This window comes from Pleurodeles waltl, chromosome 1_2 (genome assembly GCF_031143425.1).
Source record: "Pleurodeles waltl isolate 20211129_DDA chromosome 1_2, aPleWal1.hap1.20221129, whole genome shotgun sequence".
NCBI lineage: Eukaryota > Metazoa > Chordata > Amphibia > Caudata > Salamandridae > Pleurodeles > Pleurodeles waltl.
In genome coordinates, this window is record NC_090437.1 from 479,499,940 (window position 1) to 479,521,607 (window position 21,668).

General features: G+C 43.7%; 1 protein-coding gene across 4 annotated transcripts in view; it reads right to left on the bottom strand.

Annotated features, from left to right (window-relative positions):
- Window positions 1-21,668, bottom strand: part of SEC24B (SEC24 homolog B, COPII coat complex component) — a 667,989-nt gene that overhangs the window by 203,710 nt on the left and 442,611 nt on the right. For all 4 annotated transcript variants that reach the window (XM_069241169.1, XM_069241160.1, XM_069241150.1 and 1 more), the window contains exons 17-18: window positions 11,677-11,850; window positions 4,496-4,606 (exon numbers count right to left, since the gene is read on the bottom strand). In XM_069241169.1, coding sequence (XP_069097270.1) covers window positions 4,496-4,606; window positions 11,677-11,850 — 285 coding nt within the window. The remainder of the gene's footprint in view (window positions 1-4,495; window positions 4,607-11,676; window positions 11,851-21,668) is intronic.

Consider the following 21,668-nt stretch of genomic DNA (forward strand, 5'->3'; position numbering starts at 1 on the left):
ATACACTGTATGAACTTGTTCTGGTATGTCCTTAGGTATCCGAGGGATTTTCCTTTCCAGAGCCCATGTCTCATCTAAGTAGATACCACTGGCTCCACAATCCAACAAGGCTAACACTCTTTCTTCTCGACCATCAGCTAATTGTAAGGTGATCGGTAAAAGGAAAAGAGCTGTTGTTTCTTCTCTGGAGGAACAAATGGAAGATATCTCGGAACATCCGTCCTCTTAACATCCCGTCCTCTCCCTTCTCACAGAGGACGGGAGTTGGCGTCGCCCAGAGGTTTTGATGGACGAATGGGACAGGTACGGATTAGATGACCAGAAGCACCACAATAAAGATATGGGGAGTTATTACAACTTTGGAGGAGGTGTTAATCCGTCCCAAAAGTGACGGTAAAGTGACGGATATACCACCAGCCGTATTACGAGTCCATTATATCCTATGGAACTCGTAATACGGCTGGTGGTATATCCGTCACTTTCCCGTCACTTTTGGTACAGATTAACACCTCCTCCAAAGTTGTGATAACCCCCATAGTCCTTTCCGTCGTCTAGTTTCACGCTCACTAGTCGATAATGGTCCAGGGGCTGTATCAATTTGCATAGCTTCTTCCTCAGTAGCTCCTTTAGATTCAAAACGAGTCTCCTCAGAACGATGAGGAATGGCACGTGAGGTTCCTGAATGTGATGGTATACGGTTCTTTTACTTCTCCATCCTACGTTCTATTAAGATGATATTCTATGGAGAGAGTCAAGTCAATCAAACCCTTGAGGTCCTCCACTCTAGCGGAATGCACTAATTTGTCCTTTATTTCATCCCGAAGACCTCTTCGAAAAAGGGTAACAAGGGTATGTTCTACCCATGAGGTTTCGGCTGCCAATTGTCTAAACTGTGATATATTGTAAGACGCCCTGACTTCCTTGTTGGATGTCGCACAAGGCTTCTTCTGCTGAAGATGCAAGCCCAGGACGCTCAAACAATTACTTAAAGGCAGCGAAAGAGGCTGGAAAATTAGACAGACGGGAATCATTGGAGGTTACCAGAGGAGTTGCCCAGGCTAAGGCCGGACCAGACAGGGCACTGATCAGGTATCCAACCTTAGTCTTGTCTTGCACAAATTGTGACGGTCTAAATGCAAAGTAAACTATCAAGGAATTCGCGCAACTTGTTAGGATCCCCAGAGAAAAGGGGTGTAGTGACAGAGATGGTGGGAACATCAGGGGTCCAAGAGTCAAAGGCTTGTCTTAAAGCCACATTTTTGGTTCGTAACTGTTGTAGTTCCTGGGCTTGTTGTTGGATAGTCAGGAGCAAGGTTTGGCTTGTTTGTTCCGTATATGTCGAGGGATCCTCTATGATCCTGGACCGAGACTGGAGTTTTGGGTGTTGCAATCTGTCACAATTCACCTTTGGCTTACCACCCAGATCAGATGGGTGCAGCCTCGTTCTTGCAAGTTCTACTCTGGCCGAGGTAGGGGTGACCCCTTCCGGTGGCCACGGTGCTGCTGACAGTAGTACACCACCACAGTCCGTGCCCTCCAGAAGGAGTCCCAGAGGAAAAACCCTGAAGGCAAAAAACCTCTAGATAGGAACTCCCTGGAACAGAAAAGAGGACACAAGGAATCAGAACTTCGATGCCTGGAATATCACTGGAAGGCAGAGGCAAAACAGGAGCAAAAATCTGGAGTCCAAGAGAAGACCAGCCAGAGCATGACCACCACAGGAGAAGTGTTGCAACGCAAACAGAAGAAGAATCTATCCCCTTGTATACCCCTTAACAGGAAGTGACATGCAGGAAGAAGTAGGACTGCCATCTTGGATTGGGAAAGGGGCTATAGATCAAAATAGGAAAAAGACACCATTGCAGTAAGGGAAACTGATGCATGCAGGGAAGGTGAAGGAAAATGGTATGCTGGGAAAGGGAAATTATGGCTTCTCCAGAAAGGAGAGGAGAAGGCCCTAGAATGGGGCACCAGGTAAATGAAAGGACCGAGGGGGGGCACGGGCACCTCTTGACATCACCCGCGCTGCGCATTATACACAGTGAGGACCAATGCCCAATCCCGAGCCTCCGGCCCGCCGCGGTAAAGGTAACCGAGCACGGCAGGAAAAAAGAGCCGCGGCGGGCCCGTGATCCGGAAAACGGACAGCGGCCCCCTCCGCAGCCAGAGAGGGAGATGCCGCAGAAGCCCGCGGTATGACAGTTTGGTGCCCTGCAGTAAGGCAGGACCGAAAGGATGAAGACACCCCGAAGGGCATTTGGTCGGTTCTCAAACTGAGCGCGATAGTAGACCAGTGTGACCAAAGACAATACTGTTGATTTAAAGAAAGATGGAACTGGAGCAAAAGGGAGAACGGAGCAAAGAGACGCACGGCCGAATCTGACGGCGGAGTGAAAACAATCTAACAAAGGAGTTGATGTCCATGTGCAGTATCACCGAGAAGGAGGAGCCACTCGATCCCTTAACTTGAAAATGTTTCTTCAAAGAAAAACAACTTGTAACACTCTGAAACTAACACTAGGTGGCAGGAGCATACAGAGCATGTATATCTACAGCCACACATGTCATTGAACATGTTGAGTTTTCATTGAAAAGTGATAGGTTGCCCCTTTTCCTCCTTGGATCACCAGTGGAGCCAAAACTACTAATTGGGGGGGGGGGGGGGGGGGGAGGGGTTCAACTTGGGTACAAAAAGTACTTCTATAAATAGTTGTTGATAAATACACCAGACACATTCAAAAAACGAAGATCATATTGGGAGGGAGATTAGATGAATTACCAAAGAAATGTCACAAAGCCAAAAAAGCACCCAGAGGGTTAGCATAAGCACTCCAGGATCTGGAAGAATGGCTGCAGTACTGGGGAACTGAACATGAATTGGGGTTGCAATCAGGAACGTGGTATAAATACATGGGACATCGTGTAATGCAAAAGACCCAACTAACCCCAGGAAATGTTGGGTAGGTGGTTAATGCATGTAAACGATCATGATACTTAACTGTGTTACATGTGGAACGTAAAATTGCAATGGTGCAATTGCTGAGGTGAAGCCATAATGTGTCTTTTTTTAATTTAAACAAACAAACAAACTGAATGTTTTGCCAAAGGAGTATAGTTGAAGTTCACCTTCACTTACTCTCTTGCTACACAAATATTTTTTTCTGATGTCAACAGTTCAAACATGGTGCCGTAGTTGGTTCCGTTTGCATCATCGTCAAAAGGAAATTTCGACTGAGAGGGGCACGGTGCTGTGGTAGGCTTCAACATTTGGGCACCAGAGCCTTTGGAGGCAAGACAGTGGAGTTGCTGTTATCACCTAGCTGAAACAAATGCACTCTCACTTGGAGGTGGCCCAGAAGGCACAGGAGCTGGTCTGAACAGATCCAGTATCGCTGCAAAAAGGACTCAACCAGCATGGATGTCTGCTGGGACCTACAAAATGTCAGCCTCATCTTTGTCAATACAGGGATCTTATCAGGCGATGAGGAAAGAGCACAGTGCTAGGGAGCAGCTCTGAAACTCTGTAAGGTCTTGGGAACAGAACCATTTCCTTAAGGAAAAAGAAGATTTCTACTTTTTATGGAATTTTTGTGTTTTTCATTAGAAAACGTCTCAAGAGTTCATTCCGTAACAAACCAATTTTGCTTCATGCTGACTGAATGCACTCAGAACCATTGTGGCAGAAGAATCATAGGCTGCTCCATGGTGTTCTGATCCCAGGCAAGATGCATCAATGTTATGTGGCTATGATAGGGACATGTTGCAGATGCTGCTACAAGGCTTTCACCCAGAAACTTTCAGGAGACATTTGACCTCACTGATGTCTAATTTCTGAGGATTTTCACTGCTGAGACACTGACGAGAGCTTTGGATCCGTAATGATGAAGTAGTGAAAATCAGCAACAGACACCAGCATTTTGGTTAGTTCTAAAAATACTCTAGTTTTGTCCTTTGTGGAGACAGAGTTGTATGGCAGTGCTTTTCTGCTCCGGTCTGCAGCCTGGAAGAATAATTCATGAGGTGAAGAATGTGCAGGAACTTTAATCCATCAGAAAAGTGATAGCATATGTTGCAATAGCATCAAATATCAAGAATAGACTTGTGTGAAATACTAGGTTAAAAAAGCTCAACAACAAAACATGTCCCCTTGGAATAAAGTCCCTGCAGTACACTTCTGGCATCAGTATAAAACTAAACAGAGGAAATATAGCTGTTTGCAGATCTGGCCAAGTGTGATTAAAAAAAGAAAAAAGAAAAAGCACAAGTGCACTATTGAAACTTTTTGAAAAAGCATCCAAGATCCATTTCACACGAGGGGAAAGATGTGAAAACTAAGAAAGATAAAAAAAAAACAACAGTACCAGGTGTAGTGTGAAACATATCTTAGTTAACACTGCTGTTAATAACTGTATTCAATTCATTTGTGCTTTACCTTTTCCCAAAGACACTTATATTGAAAGCCATATATTTTGACTCATTCGTGCTCTGTACTCACCCATGTTTGCTAAAAGGCAGACAATTGCTTGAATATCACACCCTGCATAGACATCTGACAGAGAAGTCACAACAGGCAAACAAAGCGTGTGCACACGAATTCTACGTTCCCCTTGTCAAGAAAAAGAAAAAAAAAAAGTTTTATCAGTTTCAAATACAGGATGTTGAAATTACATTCAATGTTTTTAAACAAAATGTGCGTGTTTGCCTGTGACCATGTTTTTTTGGTGTTGTACCTTAACTGGTTGAAATCAGAACAGAAGAATTATACAAAAAAAGAGTAAGAACTTGTAAGCATGTCCTTGTAAAAAGCTAAAACCTTAGTTCCGGAGACAAACGTCCATGTTAACAAAAAAAGATTTATGCCTAAACCTGAGAATAATTTTTTTTCTGTTTGTGAACAGTCCCAGAAGTATGCATGGCAAGCTGCGCTAGGTGCAGGAATGTCACGTGACAATCTGTGAAGGTTGCTATTTTCCCTGTGTGTAACTCCATAGCAAGGAGACAGAGCATCCACTTAATTACCCCTACCTTGGTATCTGCCCCTGTGTTGGTGCGACATCTGCTTGGCCTGCTGGACCAGCTGGAAGGGCTGATGCTGTTTAAAGGCAAAACCTCAGGACACCCCAGAAATTTCTAGACTTCTCTGTAGTCCCAGATGGAGCTTGGAGGCAGAGAGACTGGGGAGTAGCTCTACTCACTCTGAGTACAACATCGACCTTGTCCGCAAGCAAGTGAGCCCAGTCAAATGGCAAAAATAGGTTTGTCTGCAAACTGCCAAAGAAGAGTCGAGTAGATTCCAAAGTTCGACAGCATGCTTGTGACGGAGCGTGTGTTGAGTAGGATGCATCTGAGATGGTTGCGTCCTGCCTTGGTGGGTGGGACGTTGGCATGGAGGCTGGTGAAGGAGCAGTTCCAGAAGAAGGGTCCGTGGGCGAGCTGCGGTGTGGCTTGATGGTAGGTGGATGAGCGGCTGGTGTTGAGTGCATGGAGGGTGGTGGTGTCATAGCGGAGTTGGGTGTTGCGGCAGTGGTGGGGGCGAGAACCAGAGGTTCCGGTGCTGGGCGTGGTCCATCATTAAGTAGGGAGGGGGAAGGAGAGGACAGCTGGGAGCGAAAATGTCACAAAAAAGAGGGGGGGCCGCGGGGGCAGCAGCAGCAGGAGTGCAGCGCAAGAGAGAGGATGGGGCAGGGGGCGAGGCCGCACGGGCAGCGGGGAGAGTGAGAGGGGGGAGAGCAAGATTGAGAGAGAGAGAGAGAGAGCTGAGTGAGGGGAGGGAAAAGTGAAGAAAGAGTAAGGCAAAAGGAGCACTGTGGAGAGCGAATGGCAAAAGGAGCACAAAGGGGGCAGACACGGAAGAGAGAGCACAAAAAGAGCGAAGCAGAGAAAAGGAGGAGAGAAGCAGAGGGCAGCCTAGTAGGAAAGCAGAACTCTCCCAATAGACACCAGGGATGAGGTGAAGGCAGAAGCCTGCAGGTGGAGGAGGGCCTCAAACTCCTAACAGAGGTCAGGAGTTCAGAGTAAAGAGGGCTCTACATACAGGTGGAGCTACGGGAGGCAGAGCAGTTCACTGACCAGGTCAGTGATATTGCTCATCATACCGCGCAGCGGCCGCCATTAAGTAGGGGAGGAGAGGACAGCTGGGTGGCGGGAGGGGTGTGAAAACGGCACAAAAAAGGGGCTGGGGCCATGGGGGAGCAGCGGTGGGAGTGCAGCGTGAGAGAGAGGAGGGGGCGGGCCGCAGGGGCAGCAGCGGCAGGGGAGATAGAGAGGGGTGGGCGAGCAAGAGAGAGAGAGAGAGACAGGAGTGAGGGGGAAGCAAAGAAAGTGTAAGGCAAAAGGCAAAAGGAGCACTGTGGAGAGAGAACGGCAAAAGGAGCACAAAGGGGCAGACACGGAAGAGACAGCACACAGAGAGCAAAGCAGAGAAAAGAAGGAGAGAGGCAGAGGGCAGCCTAGTAGGAAAGCAGAGCTCTCCCACTAGACACCAGGGATGAGGCGCAGGCAGAAGCCTGCAGGTGGAGGAGGGCCTCGAACTCTTCACAAAGTTTAGGAGTTCAGAGGAACAAGGGCTCTACTTACAGGTGGAGCTCTGGGAGGCAGAGCAGTTCACTGACCAGATCCAAGTTGGACAATGTCTTCTGACAGGGAGAAACGCCTTTTTTTCCTGATGTTCAGATAGGGTTAAAGCTGTTTTCAATACACTAGATGCAGAACCTCTTCCATTTAAAAGCGTAAGAGGTATGCTGTATTATGGAAGCTTAGCCTATTTCAAAGTATCTATAGTACACCACAGCAGATTCAGAAGCCCATTTTGAATGAGGACAGGCTCCAAACAAACAAGTTACTTACCTTCAGTAATGCATTTTCTGGTGGCTACTCTATCTAATGGCAGATTCCACACCTTGTAAATTTCCCCTCATAGGGAGGTTGACTGAAGGGCTTGCAGCTCACTCAACTGCCTAGCAGATGTTATAGCACCCAGGAAGTTTTAATGGTGAATAGGCACAATGTACAAATGTGAATTGGTTCAAAAAGGGGTACACATTAGAAATGTGAGAACCATATTTAAGTACCACTGAAGCGTCACTAATGACTTACATGCTGTTAACCTTGTATAAAACACAATCACTGATGACTTGAATAAGGACGGTGGGTCCAGCAAACCTAGAAAGGCAAAAATGGCCGACAGATAACCTTTAACTGTGTCCAGAGCAATTCCTAAAATAAATCAAACCAGAATACATCCAACTGTTTTACCTGCAATGGGCCCAACTGATGGGCACTGCACCAACCCTCAACCTGTCCCAGCATCCAGCACACACAGATTTTGTTAAAGGGCACCTGGCTGCCAAGATGACAACTACATTAGGAGGAAGGTCAAAGAGAATTAACAGGTACCAATCAATCTCCACACATGGAGGTGCAGGTTGCGCAGGCTCAGGTGCAGAAGCCTGCCCTGCTGTTTTGACAGGAGGTTCTCCTGAAGTGGCAGTCTGATCAGAGGATGGATACTCAACTCCAAAAAGTCCAAGTACCACACTCTTTTGGCCCAATCCGGAGAAACCAGAACGACTTGGGCCCAGTCATTTCTCAGCTTCTTCAGACCTTGGGGCGTGTGCGATAGTTACAGGAAGGCATACAGGAGTCCTGAGCTCCACTCTGATACAATGCATCTCTGCGAGGGTGCCTTCTTGGGAACTCCAGCACACAAGTGTTAACATTGCGCATCCAATCTGAAGCTGGTACAAGAACACAAAACTGGTTCAAGGGGCCCAGATGGCACTGAAGGTGAATCTGTCAGCAGTAACCTTACTGGCAGTCCCAGTAAAGGGCCCAAAGGTGCATAAAAGAAAGCCAACAAGCATGCCAAACATGCGCAGCACGGCCTCTCCAAACACCTCTCCCTGCTGCAATATCACTGATGATCCTAGGAACTGGGGTGCAACTGGACCAGAGATGGAATCAGCTCCTCTGTGGAATGGGAGCAAGACTCGAGGAATGGAGACAACCTCTCACTTTCTCTGGAGAGCAAGAGGGGCAGGAAGGGGTAGAGACCCACTTGGACATCTAGTGTTTTTTCTTCGACTTACCGGAAGATTTAGATCACAAGGAAGATCTGCCTCGGGAACTACTTCAGGACCAAGAGCCAGAGCGGGCCTCACTTTCGACTTTGACCTGAAGCGGGACTAGCACAGAGCCTTCCAGTGTTCACCACAAAGAGTTGTGCCTCACACTCATTATGGGCAGCTCAGCTGGGTGCTGTCACCACATGCCTTGGAGTCGTGTGAAGAACCTACAAAGCAAGGCTGCCAAAGACATTTGTTTGCAATGGTCCAAACAAGATATGAATCCAGTTGTTTTGGAGGGGTGAAGTCTCCTGCGCACTGGAAAATATTTGAAGAAACAACTCTTCACATTGTGAACAAAGAAGGAGTGCAACTCTCGATCCGTGTCTGAGGGTGTGGCAAAAAAGGAACTGATGTCAGTGAGCATGGGTGGTGCTTATAAGTAGCATCATTAGTCAGGTCAAGAGTGGTATGGCATCGGCGGGAAGTCGATGGTGCCACCTAAAGGTGCAGATGAGCACAATTTTTTTGTTTTTCAGATCCAGTCTGGCACCTATGGGTATGTTCACCAGGTGATGAATCTGCAGTTAGAAGTATCCATCAGAACCCTAATTTCAATAATGGAAAGTTAGGATTTAGGCTATTGCTCCAGAACTTGTGAAGGAGAGGGCTTGCCATGACAGGCTCATGTGTGTTAGCTCTGACCGATTTAGACGGTCAGCAAACCACCATCAGCACGGCTATCAACTCTGAAGCAATGAGGATCATCCTGCCTTCTCTGTAGGATAGCCTGGTTAAGACCCAGAGGATCAGGGTATTAGGCAAAAAGCTTATAGAAACATTCACAGTTTATCAAAAGGGCATTCTTCTTCATGCCTGGCTGATGATACCGGGAGGCAGTGTCCATGCATTTCTTGTTTTGTGTGTCTGCAAAGATGTGTGAAATGAGGAAACCCTAAATTGTGAAAGACGTCTTGCATAACTTCGGAAAGAAAACCCCACTTGTGATTATCCTGGAAAGTTAAGCTAAATGAGTCTGCCTCTGCATTCTGTAAAGCTTGGAGATGTACAGTCATTATTTGTAAATTTCTTGCTCTGAACCGTTTCCAGATTTGTACTGACTTCCAGAGGAAGAACCCTGGAATACATTCCATCTTGCCCCATGCACCTGATGATGATCCTTGTGAGCACCTCATCCCCAGAGAGAGGCATCTGTCACAGTTTGTATGGCAGAAGATCAAAATGGAAGGGTACATCCTTCAATAAATTCTGTGACTGGCACCACCTGGATAATTATTGAATTGCAGACTAAGGCAAGTCTTATTTAAAGATACTTAAATATTAGCTCCATTGAGTCTCTTAGCTTAGGGGCCTCATGTGTAGTCTTGCATTAGGGTACCATGACTATGGAGGAAACCAATAACCCTAATAGAAAATATGTCTGGTGTGCAGTTTGATTTGGTGCTTTTATTAGATTGAGTCACTTTGGATGAAAGTCTCTTCTCTGAAAAATACTCTTGTGATTTGAGTGTCCAACACCACTCTTTCAAAGTGAGTGGATTGAGATGGGACTCCATTGATTTTATATGGCTGACTCACAAACCCAGACTGCAAAGGATGGTTAGTGTCATCTGATAGTGGGGCAAAGCTTCATGTGGTATTGACATTTTTGATCTGCTAGTCATAGAGACAGGGATGGACATTTTTCTTGTTTAATGATGTATGTGAATACCATTGCCATAACTTTTGATAACGTCCTTGGGGCTGACTTTGGTCCGAATTATAGGACTGTCCTGAAGTGATCATTGTTCACTGGGAATTTTAGGCACTTCAGAGGTTTCTCAATAATTGCAATGTGTGAATAAGCATCCTGTATAAAGAGTTCCTCCATATCTCCCACTGAAAAGTTAAGTGAGGTCACATTAGTAAAAATGACAAAGACTGAGCTATTGCACGAATTTGTATTGTCTCAACAAGGATTCAGAGCTCATAAGGAAAGCAGTTGTACGCTTGAAAAATAAATGATGGCTAGATCCAACCTTTGTTATGAGAAGTGCACGGACTACCCATCACTGGCCAGAGAAGAGCATTCAAATATGTGTCTATACTAAACAAATAGAAATAAGACATGACATGTCATGATAAATTGTTCAAATCCAACAAGCTATCAGTAAAGAAAGAGCAGGTGGATGAGTATTGTGAGCAGTGACTACTAGATTTTGGCATTTATTACCTTACATGTAAAGGAGAGTGAACATCTTTGTAGTTCCAGACGACATCTGAAAACGTTTCTGATTCCAAGGAGACACAGTATGTTGGTGAGCAAAAAATAGCTTACTAACAGTCTGCCTTTCTTAAATTCTAGTGTTAGTCAAGAAAATTAGGCCACTACATTTGAAATGAAAAAGCATAAACACCACACAAAGTTAAACGTTTAGTAAGAGACATAAGCTTAACTATTTGGTCAAAAAGGAACCACTGAAAGGGTCTAATAATACTTGTTAAGCAGTAAACTTCAAAAAGCACTGGCAAAGCCAACAAGTCTAAACTTCTAATGGTTTTACCTGACCTTTTGACTTTGCCAGTACTTTTCTGCATTGGAAAAAAAATAGTTGACTTTTATGCACACAGGCATCACCATGCTTGTGTGCATTTTTTTGTTTTAGTTCACAGTTCCAAGATAGTACACAACCATTTGGGCCCTCTAGAAAGAGTTAAAGATTAGTTAAAAAAAGGTGATGGGGAGGGGCTGCAACAGTGGAGTGGAGAGTCACCTAAACTCTTTGGAACAGCGGGACCTGTGGATTGAAGCAACACGGCAGCTGGGTGTGGGGGGCTATTAAATACAAATAAATACATTATAAAACGTTGTAAAATTGAGAGGGACATAAAGGCTGCCACGGATGAGCTGACGGGAGCTACATGAGTGCGGGTGGTGAGATATGAGAGGGTAAGCAGCACACAGGAGAAAGAGAGAGCAAAACAAAGCAGATGCAATCCCATCAAGTGCTGGAAGCAAAAGAAAAAGGAAAGTTCCTTAATGTGGAGGTGTGAAAAGGTACAAGACATCCAATCAAAAGGATAGTAAAGAAGCTGTACTCCACAGGACGGACAAACCTAAGACGAGGAAAGAAAGGCATGGAATAAGCTGCAAGCAAATGGGATTGACAGGAAAGCTAATTAATAGTAAGTAATGGGATGACAAAAAAATCCATTGTATGCACTGATATTGTTCACCATACGTTTTTGACAACATACAGCTAAAAGGTTTCAACGGACAAGACCTAAAAAGGTTTATAGTGTGTAACAAAACAGATCATGGGATTAAACTATTTGTAATGACCCACATTTGCTGTTTTTTAAATTATTTTTAAATGAAAATTGGAAATAAGTGAAAGCTATTCTGCAACCTGAGTTATTCACAGGGTGCTTCTTGGCAAAAGGAGTGAAAAAGGAGGTTGCAACCGAGAAATGTCGCTTTGCACAAAAGCCTGTTAAGTATGTATAACCACTAAAATATGAAATAACGTCACTGCATTAGAACGAGGAGGACATCATGGCATTATATTGGTAACGTTCTTAAAGAAACTAGCAATCAGGTGCATAAAATTACCTTTGCTGGAAGTATACAAAACTGCTGTTTGAAAACACACCAGGGAAGTGTCTGTTAAGCTTTCCTCAATGGACATCTGGACCGCAAAACCGGCATCAGGATTGATATTGGCAAGAGAAAGCAAATCAGTAGATCTTACAAAGAAGTTCCCATGAAAGGTATGAATTGATAGACCTAAAAACAAAAAGTATATTTAATTAAAAAAGTCGCGTTGGAAAGTGTGCAGTGCAAGTATTAACTTGTTTTTTCCAGTGGCATTGTCTAGAGTGGAAATTTAACAGGCATCAATCAATTGTTCCAGTACAAATTACATATAGATGAATTAATAATACAATACTGGGGCTCACCACCATGCTCTAATGCACACCGACTTTAAAGTTCCACAGAGAGCAAATATGCCATGGCATATGGGAGCCGCTTTGGCTGAGCTGACCTCCAGTTGCTGCTTTTTCCTCGCTCGTTCAAGCAGTGGCTTGCGCTCCTGCCTCTGCTAAGGATGCCCAAAGTTCCAGTATCACTTTGCAGCGCTCCTCCTTAACCATCTTTGGATGACTAGAGTTGCTAAGTATGCATTTGGGGTTTCCGGTCATAGCAACGCCCTGTAAATCTGCCCTGTAGGCTCATTAAACAATAGAGATCTGGACTGCTACTCAGGATGGATGGTGGCATCCTAGGAGTGCCTGTATGTTGCTCTCCTTCCCAACTGTCGCTAGCCACTGAATAGTTGCAGGAACCCCACTGCCTCAACTGGTGTGCAGACTTGGGAGTGGAGATGAGCCAGGGATGTGCAGGAGGGCTGCCTGCCAACTGAAAATTGCCAGTGTACTTGGTCGAGCCAAATCCAACTGGAGAGCAAAGGGTCTCCGTGCCGCACAAAATAGCACCCACTTTCTGAAACAATCGCCACCTAAAGAAGAAGTGACAAAACACTGGGCAGGTCACCCACTGGATCAAACCTGCCTAATAGTGCCCAGAAAGAGTGGGTTCTAGGAACAAAGGATGTGACACGACCCGTAGGTGCTGGTTACATGACGTGGCAGCCTGCAGTTGGACAGGAAGAGCCCGAGGGTAGGAACCGAATCAGTGCAGGGTCCCGGCGGAGTCAGAGTAGTCACTACGCTTCGTACCCCTAATACCTGTGGAAGAAAAGGTAAGAAGAGTAGCGCAATGCGGAAAGGGAAGCAGCAACACTTCAGCAAGAAAAATTGGTAGTAAGTAAGCTTCAAATTCTACGAATCACATAACACAATGTAATACCTCTCACAGCACAGAGACCTCAACATTGTTTTCAAAGGGGAGCATTAATGCAAAAAGAGGAACATAGAATGTTCAGAGCACCAGAGGGCAACATGGCTAGTTTGTGATTGGAAACAAGCAACCTAACTTTGGAAATAAGGAAGATAATAAAACTAATCATGTACAAATGGGATAACAAATTGGCTTTCTATTTTGTTGTTCTCAAAGCAATTCTAAATTGTTAGCAAATCTGTGGAAGTTGTGTGGAACTTGTCAGAATCAACACTAGTAATAAGGGCATCTGGAAGCAGGTCTGTTCATGGTTGCCACACATCTTTATCCTTAAAGCTTTTCTCTGGAAGAAAATGGACCCTAAGCATAGCATAGTGGTTTATATGTTTTGACTACTGCTAGTATTTGAGAAAATACCTTATGACAAAGTACGAAATGGGCACTTTGAGAAGAAATGGGCACTTTGAGAAGAAATGGCGACTTCTAATTGCCTACTCCATATGCACTGAAAACCTGTGCTATTTGCAGGTCTGTCTGAGAGCATTACAACTATTTGATTGTCATAAAGGATGAACTAACAAAGCAGAAAACCAGTGGAAGACTCTCACAAGAGCTTCCTGTGGTTGCTTGTAGTTGCTTTAGATTAGCTCAACTATCAACTGGATGGTTTGTGCCGATTGCTCTCATTTCCTGAACTCCATTTCGAGAAAATAAAATGTGTTCGTTGATGTGAAGTGAGGACTGTTAAAAGGGTTAATTTTGTTTAGTTCACATTGTCATGTGCTAAAATTCTAATAAAGAACAATACAAGTGTGCATCACAAGTATGTAAAAAGATAACTGCCATAACCTGTGTTGCACATAGAGGATGTCCTAACCACAAATTTGTTTGATAAGGAAATAATCCCTCTGAAATATTGAGTTAATTCAAGGAATTAGAATGAGAAGGACACCTTGGCATTATACTTCATTTTCAATGTCCAATTATTCTTTAGGTAGGAAAATACATTTTAATAATGAAAGCACCACAAACCAATGCAGAGAGTCAACACTGTGTTGTTTAATCAGATTTTGTTCATTAAAGATAAACAAAATATAGTCTAACAGTGCAACCAGGGACCAATGGTAATGAAAAATGCTTCAAAGCTTCTTTTCACAGACAAATGTGCTTTTGATAAAGGACATATATGCTATGTATTACTAGTGTTGAGGGCAGGAAATGTTCCGCCTATGGGGGATGCTGTACACAGACCACCTGCAGCCTGAAAATCGCCATTAAAACTCATTCAAAGTCCCTCTTTCCGACACCTGCCTTCTTCTCATTTCGATCTTGTATGCAACTGAAAGTCCCACATTTGCTTCCATGGAATTCTGGTTCCATAATGCACTTCTTTGTATTCAGTAAGACCTGGAATCTGCTGTCCATTGCCTACTATGGGAACAGTCCTGCTGTTCCTCAGCATTGGATTCTCTCCCCCAGGACACGTGAGACACTGGAACTGCACACACCTGTAAACAGTCTTGTGCAGCCCACCACGTGACTCCGTCCTGGGCTTGATGCTGCCTGGAACTGCTCATAGCTCCCATTTGCTGAAGCTTCTTGCTTGTGCACTGAAGTTTGTTCCTCTGTGTGCTGGACCTCTTGTTGGCTTGTTTTCCAGTCTAGTTCATGCCTTGTTTTAGCCAAAGCCTATGCCTTACTCCTGTGTGGCCAGCTACAGTTTTTCCCAGCCCTGCTTGCTTATTCTATTGTCTGAATTTTTTCTACACTTAGATCAGCCTTTGAGCTGCTACCGTTCTAATTGTTCCTTCTGTTCCCGCTATAATTTTTCCTTTACTTGTTCCTTTTACCACAGCTCCTGTAATTTCTTCTCAGTGTCTTAGATGTCTCCATAGTTTATATTCCCTTTCTCTGTGATTCGTATGCAGTCTCTAATTCTTTTGATGTTCAAGTCTCTTGCTTGTTAAAGTTTCTAGAATCCTTGCGATTGACTTGTGTCCACTTTTTCCTTCAACATCCTGTTACTGACTATTTTTCTATGGTTTCTTTCTAACGCTTGCTCTGTATTTTCCTCTTGGGCTATTGTGTCTGGTAATTGCACTATTTGGTCCTCACCTGTGTATAAGTGTATTCCTTTGTACAGGGGCTAGTCCCGGTTCCCACAAGGCAATTCCTGACCTGTCCTTTGTCTTGTGTTGTATGTGGGCTAAGTGCCTTATCTGTGACAGTGTGCCATTTCTGTTTTTCTTAGGAATTGCGACTTTATCTCCAGCTGAACCCATAAGGGCTTCTCATGTTTATTTAGGTGCAATCATTTTTTGTGCACTAAGGGTTCTGAGGCAGAATCACTTCTGCTGCCTACCTTCTATCAGGCTTGCTGGGTGACTATATGTAAGAGTAATCTGCATACAGGCACTGATATTCCTTGATGCTGTGGGAAGCTCTGAGTGTTATCTGTGTACAACTCTAGTGGTAAACCAGAGTGTTTGTCTATTATTGGTCTGCTCCCTGTTTGTTCACACTAGGTTCCCAGCCTTCTCTAAGCTATGCCTGTGCTTACTCTGTATCTGTTCTTTCTTGGTGTAAGTCTTTATCTCCTCTTCTGCTTCGATACACTACATCTCTAGGGAGATATTCTGTGACCTTGAGGGGTGCTCCACCTGGAGTTCCTGACGCTGCATAATACTTGGCAAATTTGCATAAGTGGCCTATGCCATATTGCTTTATCATGTAGACATTATAAACAAAGATATTCAACAGACACAAAAGTCTTTGCAGTGAGATAACATATAATTTATTAAGACTTGTGGGTATGCAATAACATGTGAATGCAGGTTTCACTGCACAAGATAACATGGTTTCAAAATAAAAATAGCTTGCTATCTTTGCTCAAGGGCCATGCTATTTCCAGAAACACCCTACTGATTTTTCGACTATGCTATTCATGGATGACTAAGAAGTCAAAGAAGTGTGTAGCAAACCTTTGTAATTTAGCGACAGCTCAAGGGGACGTTATTGGCTGGCGCAGGTCAGACGATTGTATTTTAATTATTTAAATGGTCATTTGATTGCAAGGAACTTACTGAAACATTATAGGTACATTCTACTATGACTGACATGTAAACTATTTTACCACAATCAGCACCATTTTTCTCTGGTTTTCCAGAAAGTTCTCTGTAAAAGAGCTAAGTCTGACTAGTGTGGAAAATCTTTGGAGCTAGTTTACTTAGTCCGGTGGGAAGCTTTTTTCCAGTGATATGGTGGACTATGAACTCCAAGCTGGCACAAGCCTTGATAGTAAACTAATCTTCTACTACCTAGACTCTGTAAATCCTTCTTCAGAGTGCCACAGACATAGTCAGAATATTTTATAGAGTAGATCCTACATTATTGAATTTCTGCCAAAGAACATGATGAATCACTAAACACCTGAAGACACCATTAGCTCCAGTGTCACAGCCATAAGGCATGGTAAAGGTATCCAGAGACGTCCACGTAGCTACCACTAAGTCTCCAGATTTTGCTGATCATGTCAAAGGAAATACAGACTGAGGCTACAAATCAAGCTGAGAATAGTTCAGTGGTTCTCTAGGACTTAAATGAAATAAGGAAAAACCGTACGCTGTATCGAGCCCTAACAGCATAAGCAACTCACCAAAGAGGAGAAGCCCAGGACACAGATACAAATGCCTTACAGTATTGCTATGTGATACTCCTATAAGAGGTTGTCTCCTATTTTTTGAAGACAGAGTCTTCATGAAGGCTGTCACACAGTCTACTCCATCATGGCAAAGGACGACTGCCCAAGGCACATTAGAATTACAGAAGACTCAACCTGGGGCACTAAAGTAAAAATGTTATTCACCTCCAAGTTATAATTAGGGACTTGTTCTGCCTACATAAGAACCTTATCCTAAATTTAGCTTTTGCACTCCTTGCATAAATACAGGCTACAATATCCTCAACATTTGTTCTATAGACCTGCAGAAACCAGAGTATGTCCAGTGGGCTCAACAGCCCAGCTATGACATGCTGTCAGTCCATTTACCAAATTTCTGGTGCAATTGGAGCTTTTGCTTCCAGGTGAACAAGATACTTAACCTGGGTGATGCCTTTTCTGGTGTACAAGGTATCTACCTGCTGATTCCTCATCTTTTAAATATCCCCCCGCAGCAGCATTCCACCAAAACTTTCTCAATAACTCTCCCAAGCAGAAAAGGGCATCAGTACATACATGGCGCTGCACGCTGCACTGTGTGACGTCACTGGAGTCATAAGAATCTCCCGTCTGCGTATGGACGTCAGTTTCCACCCATTTTTTAAGCATCTTCAAGGCTAGCAGATGGAGCTAACATCACAAATGGTTTTACACTTTCTAATATCAAAATCGAAGATTTACATATACAAATGCATACGAAATATACATAAACAGATTCCTTTGGTGTATACAGAAAAGCAACAAGGAAGAGGGTGGGTCAGTGAGTAATCTGGAGGTAGATAGTATACCCACCAGAAAATGCGTTATCAAGGTAAGTAGCTCGTTCTTCTGATGGATACATCTACCTGTAGATTCCTCACCTTTTGAATAGAATACCCAAGCAGTCCCACACTCAGAGGTGGGTGTATGTCTGTCTTTACCGAAAATTCTGCAAAACAGAATGAACAAACTGACCATCCCTCATCACTTCAGAATCTAAACAATAATGCTTTGTAAAAGTGTGAAGCGAGACCCAAGTTGCTGCTTTACAAATATTTGCTTCAGGGACTCCTCTAGCTAAAGAAGACGTAGGCAATTTAGTTCTAGTAGGGTGAGTACGGATATATTTCGGAGGTTCCTTGTGTGCTATGGTGTAGCAGATCTTAGTACAAAGAATGATCCATCTTGACAGAGTGCATCTGTGAACTTCCTTTCCTTTAATTTTCCCAGTGTATCCCACAAACAGCTCGTCATTCAGTTTGAATTCACATGTCCTACCCATGTAGAAACTGAGAGGTCTTTTTGGGTCCAATCGATTAAGCCTTTCCTCCTCTTTGGTTGGATGGTGAGGAGGACAGAAAGTGGAAAGAGTGAGAATGTCCCTTCCCCTGGCTCTCAGTACCAACTTATCAGGGAAGAAAGTTGTGAAGGAAGGCTTAACACTTAAGGGTTGTAGCTCTGTATCCCGCCTCACAGATGTTATGGGAATAAGAAAATGGTCTCAAATGTTAGAAATCTCAAGAAATAACTATGTAGAGGTTCAAAAGGAGAACATATCAGATATGTAAGAACTAAATTAAGATACAACTGTGGCATGATAGAAGGAGTGGGAGATTATTTATTTGTTAGTTCTTTAATGGATCTTAAAACTATATGAGACTTAAACATAGAAGGTTGGTCTGGTGAATGGAGAAAAGCTGAAAGGGCAGACAACTAACTTTTAATTGTGGAAACCGCACATCCTTGCTGTATAAAAGAAAGGGGAAAATGTAAAATATCTAACAAACAAGTCTTTAAAGGAATTATCACCACACCACTTCACAAATTCAGACCATCTGCCAGCAAATACAGATTTGGAGGAGTGATTGCTGGATGATAAAAGAACATCCGCTACACTGGGGGAAATGAAAGGAAACTCAGGTTGCCCCGTTCAATCTGCAGGAATGAAGGTGCAGGCTCTGCTGACGGGAGTGTAAAAGCTGCCCCTGTGACTGCGAGAGGAAATTTGCCCTGAGAGGGAGAAGTGAACAAGGTTAGTATACCACACCTTTCGCTGCCAGTCTGGGGCTATTAACATTACTTGCTCCTAGTCAAGTTGAATTTTCATCAGGACCAGAGGAATCATGGGTATGGGAGGGAATGCGTTTAACAGCTGGGAGCTCCAGTTCAGTTGAAGCGCATCTCCCAATGCCCCTTGCACCAGATACTGGAGACTACTGAACGACGGGCAGGGCGCGTTCTCTTGAGTGTCAAAGAGGTCTATCTGTGGAGTCCCCCATAACTGGAAAATAAGTAGTACCACTTCTGGAGGTAGACGCCACTTGTGGTCGGCTGAAAAATACCAGCTGAGACTCTCTGCATGCATGCTGAGAATTCTGGCCAAGGTGTTTCAAATCACACAAATCTTATGATCCTATGCCCAGGACCAGAGTCATAGAGGTTATCTTCACATTCCTACTTCCCCTTGCTTGTTGATGTATTCCATCGGGGTAGTACAGTCTTTCAAAACTTGTAATGACTAACAGCAAATGGAACACAGAAAGTCCTTGAGAGGCAGACGTATCGTGCACAATTCTAACAGAATGATAGGGAGGAAAATATTACTTACCCAGTAAGCATCTGTTTGTGGCATACAGTGCAGCAGATTCACATGCTCCTGCTATCTAGTGTTGGGTTTGGGGTGTTGCAAGTTGTTTTTCTTCAAAGAAGCATTTTCGAGTCACAGGATTGAGTGACTCCTCCTCAGTGATACTGTTCATGGGCATTGATTCCTTTGTTGGATTGTTTTCTCACAGGCAGATGAGAAAAGGAGTGTAGAGGAAATATAGAGAAAGAGATGTCCATGCAAATGTAACTAAATATGTACAACTATGTACAGCTATAAAAATAACTGAAAAGGCCACAGGCGTCCGGGGAGGAGGAAGGGCACATGTGAATCTACAGCACTACATGACATGAACAGATGCTTACTGGGTAAGTAATATTTTCCGTTTTGATGGCATGTGTGGCTGTAGATACACATGCTCTGCAAAGACTGTAAAGTAGTACCTCCACGAAAAGCGGTGGCTATCTTGTGGGAGTGGCAGTTGACTAGAAATGTGTTCTTAGTACTGCTTGGCCTACGCTGGGTTGCTGGCGTGCAAGTACATCTACACAATAGTGTTTTGTATGTGGTGTAGACAATGTATTTGCCTTGCAAATGTCAGCTATGGGTATATTTCCAAGGAAAGTCATAGTGACTTCCTTCTTCATGGTAGAGTGTGTTCTGTGAGTAGCAAGAAATTGCCTTTTTGCTTTAGCATAACAGGTTTGATTACATTTTACTATCCACCAAGCTATACTATTCTTTGATATTGGATTTCCTTTATGAGGCACGGAGAAAGCAACAAAGTGCTGTTTAATCCTTCTAAACTCTTTAATTCTGTCAATGGAGAACAATAATTCACGTTTAACGTCTAAAGAGTGAAGGGCTCTTTTAGCAACTGAGTCAGATGCGGAAAGGAGACAACCAACTCAATGGATTGATTAATATGAAATTGAGAGACCACTTTAGGGAGGAACTTCGGATTGGTACGAAGAACCACCTTGTCTCAATGTATTTGGAAGAATGGTTCTTCCAGGGTTAGGGCCTGGAGCTCACTAACACATTTGAGTGATCTGATGGCGACTAAAAAAGCCACATTCCATGAAAGGTACTGAAGAGGACATGAATGAAGTGGTTCAACGGGAGGACCCATCAGCCTGGTAAGAACAATGTTTATGTTCCAAGATGGCCCTGGATGCAATCTTGGTGTAATGACCCGTTTAATCCCTTACAAAAATGCTTTAATTACTGGAATCCTAAAGAGGAATCCATGTTGTCTGTTCTGTAAGTATGCAGCTATTGCTGCGAGATGTAAGCAAATGAAGTTGCAAGTTAAATTAGCTTACTGTAGATGAAGCAAGTACCAGACAATGCCTTGGACAGTAGATTTAACGTGTTTCGGTTGACGGTTACAAAAAAAGCATTACCACTTTGCAGCATAACATGCTCTGGTAGTGGGTTTACAAGCTTCTCTGAGAACGTCCATGCATTCTGCAGGGAGGTCCAGGTAACCAAACTCTATGACCTCAGGAGCCATATCACAAGATTGAGTAATTTGAGATCTGGATGTCTGACCTAAACTTGGTTTTGGGTGAATTTATACAAGCAGGCCACAGCACACAGAATGTAAAGTTCAATAGTGTTGCAGGGATAGGTAGCCCTGGTAGTGTGTTGTTGGAGTGAAATAGTTCAATGGAGTCTCGAGTCTGGTTTGCAGAAGATGACTTTATTTGTAGACGCTAGAAATCAGAGTACCATCAATGAGATACAGCCAACACGTGTTTCGTCACACAAGTGACTTTATCAAGGCTGCAAAATAATAATAAAGGCAAAGAATAAATAGGGGAGCATGAACAAGTGTAAATATTCGAAAGTGGGCTCAAAGATGAGCATGTGGGAAAGACTCCAAATAGTGTATCCCAGTAGCCAATGGTTTGCAAGTGAGTTGTGGGCCTAGACAGGTAAATAGGTGAGCATTGAAAAAGCACGGCAAACAGCATTCGTGATTGGAACCCATAGTGTGAAGTGTGAGAGAAAAGAAGAGAGTCACAGAAACAGAGTGCTGTGTACTGCAGAATTAGAGTAATCGGAGGTTAACAAACATAGTACGTGGTTTGAGAGAAGTAACCTCCTTCTTAGAATGGTGTCAAAAAGAGGCTATGAGAGTTGCGAAGGACTGAGAGAAAGCTAATTGCCAGGCAGGTGTGATAGAGTCCAACATAGAGTTTTTAGAAGTCAGAGAAAATAGATTAGTAAGTAGGACAGAGGAAACGACAGGCGGGCCTGTATAGATGAAAAACATACCTGGGCCGTCCGGCCAGAGTGGTATGTAACGAGTGTAAGCAACGAGGGTGCCCCGTAATCAGAAGTATGGGCTATTGGAAGGTCAATTAGAGCTGGGAAGAGAGGTAATACTGAAAATGAATAACCAGCAGCGAGGGAAAGAGAGATAAACAGTGAGTA